Source organism: Halyomorpha halys, unplaced genomic scaffold (assembly GCF_000696795.3).
Source record: "Halyomorpha halys isolate HHAL.00 unplaced genomic scaffold, Hhal_1.1 Scaffold2538.1, whole genome shotgun sequence".
NCBI lineage: Eukaryota > Metazoa > Arthropoda > Insecta > Hemiptera > Pentatomidae > Halyomorpha > Halyomorpha halys.
The window spans coordinates 75,216-87,780 of record NW_027115783.1 but is presented as its reverse complement, the minus strand read 5'-3'; the positions used below and the strand labels follow the sequence as shown (position 1 = coordinate 87,780).

The 12,565-nt window shown below is 30.2% G+C and overlaps 2 protein-coding genes across 6 annotated transcripts in view; one reads left to right on the top strand and one right to left on the bottom strand.

Annotated features, from left to right (window-relative positions):
- Positions 1 to 764, bottom strand: part of r-cup (ryder cup) — a gene marked incomplete in the record, with an annotated part of 11,882 nt that extends 11,118 nt beyond the window's left edge. The window contains 1 exon segment of the mRNA XM_067052766.1: positions 534 to 764. Within this exon segment, the coding sequence (XP_066908867.1) occupies positions 534 to 660 (127 nt within the window).
- Positions 765 to 2,180: 1,416 nt separating this feature from the next.
- Positions 2,181 to 12,565, top strand: part of SCAP (SREBP cleavage activating protein) — a 41,375-nt gene continuing 30,990 nt past the window's right edge. For 2 of the 5 annotated variants that reach the window (XR_001344824.2, XM_014437433.2), the window contains exons 1-6: positions 3,320 to 3,521; positions 4,487 to 4,623; positions 5,621 to 5,735; positions 6,700 to 6,821; positions 8,821 to 8,989; positions 10,677 to 10,822. Coding sequence is in view for 4 of the 5 variants with exons in the window: in XM_014437433.2 (XP_014292919.1) it covers positions 4,508 to 4,623; positions 5,621 to 5,735; positions 6,700 to 6,821; positions 8,821 to 8,989; positions 10,677 to 10,822 (668 nt within the window). In the remaining variant the exon portion in view is untranslated. Of the gene's footprint in view, positions 2,331 to 3,319; positions 3,522 to 4,486; positions 4,624 to 4,945; positions 5,011 to 5,620; positions 5,736 to 6,699; positions 6,822 to 8,820; positions 8,990 to 10,676; positions 10,823 to 12,565 lie in introns of those variants that run through there. The other 3 variants (XM_067052768.1, XM_014437434.2, XM_014437435.2) reach the window with 3 other exon arrangements.

Sequence of the window (12,565 nt, the reverse complement as noted above, 5' to 3'; positions counted from 1 at the left end):
GGGTGTCCAGCGAAAGTGCAACGAGGAGCCAAAAACTAAGACCGAATGAATAAAAAGATGAACTTTTAACTATAACATAAATTGAACGAGAGGAATGATTAAACTAAACGACCAATCGAAGTAAAGTACTTACTCCTTAGTTTTGGTAGTGGGTTGTACACAAGTTGGGTGAAAATTGTTTAAAAAGATATAGGTCACAAGAAGTGAAGAAATACTTTTTCCTGACTTGTTCACAAACTATATATCTTCAATGAGGATGAAACAGCTAAAATATCTTTGGGTCAATCAGGACAAGCTCAAGTGGTTGCAAATTTTAGATCTCTCGAATTGTGAATATATTTTCTAGAAAATCTTCTTTCGCTGTATGAAAGAAAAAAAAGAGTTTCGTAATTACATTAATCATTTTGTAAATTTAATTGAATTAGTTTAGCTATCTTCTTGATAACTACCATCTACTCAATGCAGATTTATTATATACTAATTAATGCATTTCACTTTCCACAGAGAAAAAGTATCATTCTAAAATATTTTACCTGGAAAATACTTTTGTCTTCTATTTAAATAGTCTCCTGCCCATAGATTTATACGATAGGGATTATAAACATAAGTAGGTATTGTATATCTCTTCTTTTCTTCTCCTTCTCCACCTTTCGTCCCCATAGTTTCAAATTTTGTAGATGAATTAAATTGGAAATTTCCTAAATTTTTAAAAATTTAGAAGTAAAGGTTACAATCAGTGCTGCCGATTCTCCCGAATAAAATTACCCGCTCAGAGCCATGAAAATACCCGTCACTATTACCTTCTTTGGGCGAATCAGTGACGTCGTTTTCACTGTAATTGTGATTGTTATAATCTTTGTTATACTATCTCTTTGCAGATATTTGCACTATCTCTGGCGTGATAGTTGATATTAAAAGTAATATCACTGAAGTAACTGTCAAATGTACACGCCTTGATAGTAAACTATTGTACAGTTTCAGTCATTGCAGTAACATAAGCAAATATCATTCTGTGACTATTTGATAGTTGCAATTATGACAGTACTTTCGCACTGGATCTAGCATGATAATTGGTAGTACAGGTAATGTCAGTTAGATAACAGTCGCGTTCATTGTCATGTGTATACACCTAGAAAGTGAACTGCTACTACATATCAACCTCTTCTCAGTAATCGCGATAGGCAGGAAATCATTTTTCATGTATATTGTTTCGTTTTTATTATTTCTAATTTACTAAATTTCAATATCCAAAGAAAATTAATAACTAATTAGCAATAGAAAGAGTGTCCAAGGGTTAACAAGAAAAATTAGTTAAAGGACTAGTGATATACTGCACTAGCTCTCTAGAAACGCAAAGGCATTATACTGGAACTACTTGGTAATTATAGTGAGTAGGGGAAGAGAACTCACGCACCCCCCACATTAGCTCTTTCTCCCCTCTACACCATAACAAACTCCTACCGGGAACAAACCTAGGAGGTTTGTCAAGAACTTGGTAAAGCCCAAATAGTTCGGAATTGGGTAGGTATTTGAAACGCTTTTCTCCCCTATGGACAAAACTAGCTATAGATGAAACTAATTGCTAAAATTGTCATGAATACGACATTTATTTATTAATGGTTCATTCAGAAATAAGGTTTAGATTCATGACAATTTTAGCTGTAGTTTTATCCATAGCTAATTTTTGCCCATCTCTGCTGTTAACTTACGAATACGGGAGGTTACTTGTTTCTTTAGGTTATCCTTTATCTTTGACAACTCTATTCTGACTTACCGGACGGTCAGAAGTGGTTGTTGGAACAGACTTTGTGGAAAGAAGACAAAATAGTGGGAGGTCGGTGGACGAATGTTTGCCACTGCACATCTCTCCCCTCCCTTTACCCACAGGCAAACTGATCTTATATACACTATAGCTGTTTTTGTAAAAAATACCCGAAATCGGATAAGAATAACCGCCATCGATAGCACTGGTTATAATAAATATCTATTGAGGTCTATTTGTCGATAGAGTTTTAATTAATACTGTCATCTATTTTAAATATGTGGATGATTAAAAATAAATGCTAACTTAGCTATAGGTGCTCAGTACGCTGTTTCGAGCCATCTGATAGAGTAGATGGTTAATTTTTGGTTTATAAGGACTGGGAACAGCTGTAAAAGAGTAGAACTTACATTTGCCGTCAACCCGCCATGACGGGTATTGAACCAGAACCTCTGGTACCTACTCGAAGTTGCTAAGGTGAAGCCTTAACACATTCGGCTACAATGACCTTTGGGCAGAAGCAAGTAACGTGCAGAACATCTGCAACCATTCATAAAGCTTTCTTGAGGTACATAATTTACAGATACTATCTAATTTCCTATTTACTATGTATTTTGATTATATTGTAACTTTCTACCTCCTAAGAAGAAACGATGGCTAATACGACGATACTTTAATAAATAGAGGAAACTAAGGAATGTTATGCTAGCTTCAACATTAGTTTTGAGTAATTGTTAGAAATTTCGAGGTAAGAGGAACATAATCTAACATTTTCCAACAACTTTAATCCGATTTCCCAACATATTGGGCATAGAAAGTATTCCCTGAAATTTACCCTTAGCAAAAATTTCATAACTTTTGGAGGACAGTTCTTCTAAATAGCTCCTATAAATAATTTTTCGAGTAATATTTTGCTCCAATTTTCGCAGTCCTCAACTTTACGGTTTTTCAGATTATTGGAGAGGATGTGGCATTTCCCATCTCCCTCCTCTTCCGGATTGATGTCCCTTAGGTGGAGCTCATTTCATGGAGTAATCCTCAAGTTCAGTATTATTTTTTTTTTTTTGCACTGCAAACAAGAGGCAACAATTCCTATGCTTCACAGGGGGATGCCATACAAAGAAAAAGTAGAGACAAAAAGAGGGGAGTTAGGGACGCACTCCGTGCTCAGGAGTATGTTGAGATATGTGGGAATTTCCCTCCATTTATTTAATTTTCTGAAGAACCTTTCGTTTAGTCGCAAATGTGAAATAAATATAAAAATGTAGTTAACACTATTATCATTTGTTTGGTTCATAAACAGCGTACCTCTACTAAGCTGTTCTCAAGAAGTTCGTGCAGGGAACGTATATTATTATGAATATAACTTGCTAATGCAAAATAAAATATTAATAATGAATGCTTAAAGTTTAAAACCGTCAACCGTAGTTCAAAAATTATAATTGAAAAGTTTTGTGAATTTATATAAGTATTTTAAAATAATTCAAACATTTTTCTTATTTATATCCCTAGCTTAGTGTTGTAATAGGTATTGTTGATATCCAATGAGCATTGTTATAACCTTCTCGCATGTTGCCTGGTTAAACTTGAATCATTTAACTCGTTTGAACCTTTGTGTATGATTTCACTATCAATGCGTTGTGACAAGCATCATTGACGTTTTTAACTGATGTATGAGCAATGTTTCTAATAGTGGTACTAATAACCGATGCTGTTATTACGACGATTTAATTCATCGTTTTTTTTATGGCTATTGATAGTAAGTAAAACAGAAAGTTTAAATTGTTTTTTATAGTTATGTGTTAGTGAAACTTCTTCCTTTATAAATATATTTCATACATGTTTAAATTTCTATTTAGCATTTAAGGTGTTTTCCTCATTTTAAGGAATGTCTCATAATTATATATTATCTGTACTCATATTAATGGATTCAGTTTCCCTAATCAGTATTTCTTTATAAATATTGGTCCTTACTACTGATTATCAATTAATTAAAATTTACATTAAGAATGTTGCTAGACAATGAATATATCTCTTCCCCATTATTTTTTGATACATAAGATCTTCACCTAGCCTTTTGATATATTAGACAACGCAATATTTCTGATGGAAAACACCTTGAAATGTCCAGAAAGAATGTAAATATGAGTAAGGGAAATTTTGATAATTTTCCCGTGTCCAATAATTTGGCCTTTTTAAATGATTAGATTAATCACAGTAAAATTAAGCAAAAGATCAACATGTATTTTAAATTCTATCCGTTAATTTTCTATACTATCATGATTGCGTGTATTATTTTCCATAAATGCCTTAGTTTCTTTGTGTTTTAAATCCAAATATTAGTATTAATTAGGATTTTACCAATATCCTCTTTAATTTTGATCATCTTATGAATTTTTTTATCAGTTTATTGGTGATTATTTGATACTAATTTCAAAACAGTTAATATTACTGCTTTAAAAGGATCATAGCTGCCAACTTCCTCTTACTGTTCGTGCTCAAAAGAGACAAATAAACCCACCCACCAATCCTTTCAGTAAAGGTCAAGCCTATACTAACTCATACCATTCTGTTAAAGTTTCTGCCATTGGAGCAAGTTTTCTACCTTAGCATCATTATTCTAATAATTAAGCTTTATTGTTGTGACTTTGAAATAGTTAATATCAATTAATTTTAGGAAAATTCCAATAATCCATAATAAGTTACAATTTTTATTTGTTTTAGACCTAGTTTACTGATGGTGATATGTCCAGGAGTTTGCCGGAAAGAGTTGGGCAGCTATACTATAGTCATGGGGTACTCTGTGCTGGCCATCCTGTCATTGTTATTTTCTTTACAGCAGCGGTTGTCTTATTATCATGGTAAATAGAATATAAATGATTTAAACATAAATAAAAATATAATTAATATCTAAATGTACAATCTTATGTTAATTATCAAGATTTTATGGTATATGAGCTTAGGATTCTTTGTAGGATAGCTCTAGATTCAAATCAAATGATGATCCTACAATGCAATTTTATTATATTTTGAATTTGAATTCCCTGGCTTATGTCTGAGATATCATCTGATGTTTGATATGATTTGTAGATGAGGTATCTGGTGATATCTAAGTGATAAGAAGAGTGATAACTGTAAATGGAGTGTGAGTCCCAGTTCCTTTTTGTCACAGATTCCTGGAATTCTTAATGTTTTATTTCTTAATTGCACATCTGTAATGGAATGCACTATAGTCTCTTAATATGGAGGTAGTGAGACTCGGTTTTTGAGATTCAAATTGAGGCGGTTTTATTTATTTCCAAAGAGTTTTATAAATAGTTATAATTACTTTGCCCACATTCACAAGTAATTTACCATTACATTAAGTAATTTGTTTTGTATGAAATAATGAATTTTTGTTTTAAAGATCAGAAACAATCCATGAAATATCAAATTAAATTACTAATGTGTTCTTTTGAGTAAAGATACTATCAATCAGGGGGTCTTAGTGCCATTGATTTTTCAATAGTGAATGAATTAATTGCTTGTATGTCTGATCTTATGACCTAACAGAACAGAAATTAATAATCATCTATTTATTATATTAGGTATTATTAATTTTATTTCATAAGAAGTTGTTCATTCTTTTTATATTAAGATGTTAAAGTGAAAAAAATTCCTTGTCTATATTTTCTTGAACAACGTTTCGTGATTTTTTCTAAAGACATTACTAAAGATTGTTGCCATTATTGAAGATTTAGACAGACTCGCAATTATGATTAACTCGTAATCATGCTGTTATTTTGTAATTTTATTGGTAATTATGATTTTTGAGAGTGATATTATTTTATTTAATACAATTTTGAAATCTAATTTCAGTCTTCCATTGGCCAACCTTCCACTTCCAAGTAACATCCCTCAGATAGTGATTGAGTCAGACAATATTACAGATCTTCCACGATGGTACTCAGAACAACCGGTCTACATCCAACAGGTATATCTGAATTGAAATCAATTTTAATAATTATATTAATTACCGTTAAAGATTATCTGATATTTTATGGTTTATTTTGAAAATTTTCTGATAACGCTTATGTGATGATGATAATCTCCCTACTCTCTTTTTTCTCTATAAAGTCACTATTTAGTCTCAAATTATGCATTTAAAATTTTTTTTTCTGCTGTGCAAAAAAGCAAGCCAGCAATATTGTTTTGGCATGAACATACATTAGGCTTATCTACTCTGTGCGAGTGTTATTTTAATTTATTCTTTTTTTGTTTTAGTTTTCTTTGTTATAAAAGCAATTATCTATTATTAGTTATGTTCCTTATCCTTCTTGTGCAGTACCTGACTGCAAAAATACTACTATAAAGAATCCACAAAAGTTCTTTTTCCTATAGCCAAAAGATGTCAAAACTAAAAATGTTTGGCTAAAGGTGGCTAGAAGGGATCCAAAATTATTTGCATCTAAAAATAGATTATATTTTTGTGAAGATCACTTCGATTTAAGTATAATGTAAGATATAAATTGTAAGTTCATTGGAGATTGTATTTATTCCTAAAGATTTCTTAAAGAAACTAATGATTTTGCTTTCTAGTTGGAAAATGATGTGGAGAATTATGTACATAAATATGTAATTATGTACTCAGTAATTTAAAAACAGCTAAAAATTGTGAATCGCTAAATCTGTATTGTTTGTTTATGTCTAAATGACATCACAAATGAAACCATCATGGCATTTTCATGATGCCAATTGGTACACTGATTAAAAATATTAGTTTTTAAAACTAAAATTGAAAGTTAATCCTGTAATTATATTAATTAAAGTATAAATTTATAAATAATGAAATGAATAAGTATACAGTCATTTTAATTATAAATCTGATCTGTCCCACCTCTTTGGAAATAATCACTAAGTGCCCCTAAAGAGCTTTCTAATTGTAGCTTTAATTACAGGTTATTATGAAAAGTGCTGTTGCTCCTTGGACAAAAGAAATGCAATTAACGGATGCAATAAGAGGACCTTTGGCCGAAGTGTTTACGCTCAAGGAAACAATTCAGAATTATCAGCATCCGAAGTATTTATTATTCTCACATTCTTTTTTTAATATTTGATACTTAGGAATCTGGTTAGTGTATGTTATATTTTACTGTTCATACATGGTCTGTTTACAGTTACCTTTATTCAATGTTGGTTACTCTATATGTAGTATTGCTTCATGAAAAAACAAAATAAGTAACTTCTGATTAGTAGTTATAAAATAAATCATTTTTTGCTTTTAATCTTTCACAGACATTTTTCTTACCTTTTATTAACTATGTTTTAATATTTATACGTATATTTGTTTATCTAATTTTTTTTTTTTCATGTTTCCCTATTCATATCTATTAATGTTTTCTAGATAGGAAAAAATAAAAATGAATTGTATTTGGAAGAAATGAATTAAAAATTCAAGGTTTTTTTTTTTTTTGTAACCAAGTATTTAAGTTGTTCTGTGTAATGAAATCAGACTGTATGATCAAGACTTATCTTCAAAATAATTGTAAATTTTCAAGATGTGATTGAAAAATGGCTGTTTAAAATTAGAGAACTTTTTATTAAATATACTATTTATACATAACCCCTTATTGAATTTTTAAAATGATCACTTATTTAAGTTCCTATATCATTTGGGCCATTGAAATATAAGTGAGAATGTGTTTTTAAAATTATTTAACATAATTAAGTGATTAATCAAAGATATATTGTTTTTCTATATAATCTCTCTCCTTGCTGACACATTTTCCACACCACATTGGAAGCTTTTTTATCACTCATTGTAAAAAAGTGGACCATTTCTTGAGGTAATTGCTCGTAAAATTCTCAACTCGTCCCTTCCACCCCACATCTTTGGTGAAAAGCTATCTTCCTAAAACCACATTGTTAAATTCATTCAGCAATAAATCTGGATTAGATGGTGGATGTCTAAAGATGGGCTTACACTGGAGATTATGTTGCTAATAAAATGTGTTACTAATATTTTTCATATATTTGCTCTGTGAAATATCAATTCCTTTTGTTAATCATGATCGTAAAGATTTTGTTGTGTAAGATGAACAGTATGGTGTCAGGTATAGTAATCCAGCAAAATAATGTTTCTGATTAATTGTTGCTTTTGTGGTTCCTTCCAACACTGATGTCAACTTTGATAGCGATTTCATTGATGGTGAGGTGGCGATCTCCTTCAATAAAGTAACAAAATGTGTTAGTATGGTTTTTTGTCCAACCTCCTCGACCAGCGATCTTGGGGCTTATTTTGCATTCTTCCTCTTCCTTCAGATAAGTTTTATGTCCCATCAAATGTTCCTTTCTCCAAACTTACAATAACTGCAAATGAGGACGTCGGACACTGCTCTGTACTAAGAACTTAATTATTATGCATTGCATATCTGAAGTAGACACTTCGTTCTCTCTCATCATTATTACTATTCCCGACTTATTATCTGCTATTCTACCAAAGACCTGAAACAGACTACTTCCTTGCTTCCCTGCTCAACATTCTCATTTATATTTGAATGACTATTGTGTACGATATTTTCTAGGTTTGAGTAAACATTATATTTTGTTTTTCTTACTCTATATGTAGCTATGACCCTTAATAAACTGTTAATATGGTCATAAATATCTGGAATATGATTTTTTTTTATGAACTGGTTAACCATTAAAAGAAACTAACTCACTCTGTTTTAAATAGTTCATTGATTGCTATTTAATCCTTCCATAGGTTGCTAGGGAAACCCAGCAGTAGATCTTGGTCAAATTATTTGATTGTTGTTTAGAATATTTTTTAACTAGCAATCAGATCTACTATAATTCTTAAAAGTAATTTGAAGTTTACAATGACAAATGATAGTTTTTTCATTGATTTATTTTGAAAACATTTGACTAAAATTTATTGAATAAACCAAATTTTTTCAGTCTAAATTTTTCCATCAAACAAGTTTTGAAGTTTCCACTGTTTTAATAACCAATATTTTGTTTTTATTGAAATAATGATGTATTTACTACTAACTGCAGCTTTTATTGTTTTGAACTAGAAGCAGAGTAAGCCTTGTTGATGTTTGCGCACACGTAGAAGCTCCGTCCAAGTCTAGTTCACTTCCCCAATACAATTGTTTACTTGTCTCACCTGCAAATTTCTGGGGTCAAGACCCAATGCAGTTCTATAATGATGTGTCATTAGCAGCCACTGTTTATGCTCAATATGTAAGTATCTATTCCACCTTCTTTTTGTTTTGTTTTTTCCCTCATTCTTTTAAGGGTTACATTATTAAGTTTACTTGCTTATGGCTGTTTCAGTTGTTTAAAAGAATACTTTTCTATAAATCAGTATTCTGTATTTTGAATACTATATACTTGATTGGTTATTACATTAAGATAGGTATTGGTGCAGTTTGTGCACCACATAACTTTGAGTTTAAATTGACCCTTGCTTGTTTCAAACTAGCTACTTAGCCAACCAGCGACTTCTTTATTATTCAAGATTTTTTATTATTTCCCTTAATATATCTTCATATATTGTCAAAAGTAAGGCCACAACAAAGGAGGTTGGTGAGTTTACCTTGTTACTTGGAGCCTGGGCACAATTTGTCTCATAGTCCTTGTGCGATCCACCAGTGGCTATGTATACTTTGTTCTGTAATGCACTGTGAAAGATGCCTTAACCAAATGGGCCAATACTAGCTTGATATTCAACAACTTTTCGTGAAGCATGATGTTGGATTCACGATATTAATTGAACTAGATTTGAGTATGATGAATTTAATTTGCTTTATAAGTTGCAGAATAATAAAGAGACTTTTTGGAATATATAAGGATGAACACAATTGCCTTCCCTGGTCTACATTAGAAAATTGAGAAAGAACTACTAAAACAGGAATTACTCCTGTGGTTTTATGAACATTCAGAATCTGTTTCATGAAAACAGTTAAAACGAGAGATTGGTTGCCCATAAACTGTTTAGTCGCTAGATGAAAGTACAGACGAGTTTGCTTGGCAGGTGACTAACCTGATTTGTCACTATATGATGTAGTTGGTGGTGTGGCTTTATTTGTTTTCTTTAGTGACTTACCAAGCCACTCACTTCATCACTAGGGTGGCCATGTTATTTTTTTTGTGTGCGTTTTTTTAAGAAGATCGATAAAGTAATTTTTGACAATACCAAAAAAAGTAAGTGGTAACATCGCATCGACACTAAGCCTAGATAAGGAACCTATTTTCTGGTGTATAGTACTTGGAGGTTTATGCAGAAAACTGTATCAGGAGCTCTACAGTATGCTCTTTACTTAATGTAATTTTTTATAAGTAATAATCCATTTTCTAAGGAGTTATTAATGTCTTTTTAAGGGCCACTTTATTTTTTTTTTTAAATAAGTTAATTATTATATTTATTAAACAAGTAAGATAATTTTAAAAAAAGTAAAACGGAAACTTTTAGGTAAAATATTAAGTTATTAGTCTGAATTTAGAGAAATTAATACCAAGATAAATCAGTCCTGGATTGAAGAAAAAACAGGACAATTTACTAACATTTTACAGTTAAAGAAAAACAGCTATTCCCTTAATGCACTACAACTGAAACATTATTTATTTGAGTAAAATTTTTATTCTGTAGATTTAACAAGAAGAAGCAGTAGTTTAGCCAAAACTATATTTAATGTAATATTGCAGTTAATAATAATGCTTATGTTCCAATCCTCGACAAGTAATAACATCATATGCAATTTTATAAGAGTTGATTAAGTAATTAAATTATGGTTTTGTATTTTAAATTTCTTGTTCATTAAGTTGGATTATTCAGTTTAATAATTATTTTCATTTAGATTTACATTTCTCTCTCAATTTTTTTAATTTTATTTAATAAGATAATAATATTTGCATACTTTGTTTCCAGGGCACGCAGCTTGGCAAAGCACCACTTTCAGAATTATTATTCGGAATGGGCTTGAGGGAAGCTGGTATGAAAAGATATCCATTACGAAATAGGCAACGGGTATTGCAGTTTGCTGTCACTTTTGCCATGTCGAAACTAGATTTGGAGTAAGAACTTGTTCTAATATTGAATAATTTCTTTTACCCTGTTTAGCAGTTATTATTGAGTATATAAAATTTATATTTTATTTTTCAGCCTTTAGTGTTCATTTTCTTTTATTATGATACAATATCTAGGGTTACTAACATTCTCCAGAAGGGTCGTTTTTGTTTACTGTTAGGAGAACACCAGCTGATAAACTGAAGCATATTTCTAAGACTTGAAGGCTGAAATTTTCAGTCATAAGACCTTCAAACGCTGAACCTCTAAACCTGTTAGTTATTATACAGTTAAATCTTCTTCCAATCTCAAAAGTTCAGTGTACAATCTCATTAATAACTCTTCTATTATCATGTGAATACATAATTTTTTAAGTGTAATTGGAGAATAAGGAGAGAAAGTATGAAAATGTGAAAATTATTTAGAAAAAACTTTATTGTTGCTCATTTAAAACTTCTGCAAGAAATGGGACTGAACTAATCATATGTTATTATTTTAATGGTTATTTTCTATTTTGTGGAGGCAATAATATCGAGCTATCTGGATTGTTATGATTTTTATTTAATTACGTTTGTGTAACTTTTATTAACCGTTATAGTCTAGGCAATGAGGTTTATAAAAGTGGTTTGTCTGGAATGTTTTATATTATTAAGGGAACACCAATTTGAGGTTTCCCACCCCAATTTTTTTCTTGACATAAATAAAAAAAAACTTAAAAATATGGTATTTTTTTAAAACTTTTTTCCTGTAACACGAATGAAAACCATGTATTTATAAAAAAAATATAAACTATACTCAATTAAAGAGTAAATTTTCTAAATGTTTGTACTCGGTCAATTTTTCTCATCTAGAACATCTTCCCTTACTTCACAATTGACTGTCCAAACAAAAACTTATAAAATGAAAAGTCATTTTTATATATTCTCAACAGAATATGATTCCTAATTTTTTTCATTCATGAATTTCATCTGTTTTAATTTTAATGCCTTTTTCAATGCACTTCCCTTGCTTCACAATTGACTATCCCAACAGAAAATTATACTTTATTATATTTATTTTCCGGAAATTAATTGTCTCCTTTTTCACTTCTCTATTCCTTTTTGACATCTGAACAACGTTTTGGACTCTTCTGTCTGTTATCCAGTTCTTATTATTAATTTGTAGACTTTTGTCATTGAAGATAAAAAGTCATTTTTATATATTCCCAACAGAATACAAGTTCTATTTTTTTTTTTTATTCATTTTTTGGTGTTTTAAAATAATATTTGCCTTTTCAATGCACTTCACTCATTTTATGTCCACTCACTTGTCCAAATTTCAGTGCACTGAATTTTAGTTGTAATAGTACAACTAATTAATTTATATTTAAAATATTATACATAATTTTATTTTTTTAAATTTAGTATAACAGATATTATTCCAATAATATATGTTATAAATAAATGGGAAAATAAAATAAAAATATTTTTATATGTGAGGAGAACATGGTTGGGGGTGCGGTCAGAACATAACACAAATAAGTTGAAAGATCTTATTTAATAGCGCTAACATTATGGCAAAATTTTCTAGCCTTTATCACGGCTAAGAACAAAGAACAAGATAACAACCAATGAATATAAAAAGAGAATATAAACAGAATGATGTATAGGAAATAATTGTACAGAATGAAATTAATAAAAATATAGTGATGAAAGAAGTGGAAAATAAAACTTCTTTCTTTCTACTTTCTTCTTCATTTTTATTTATTTATA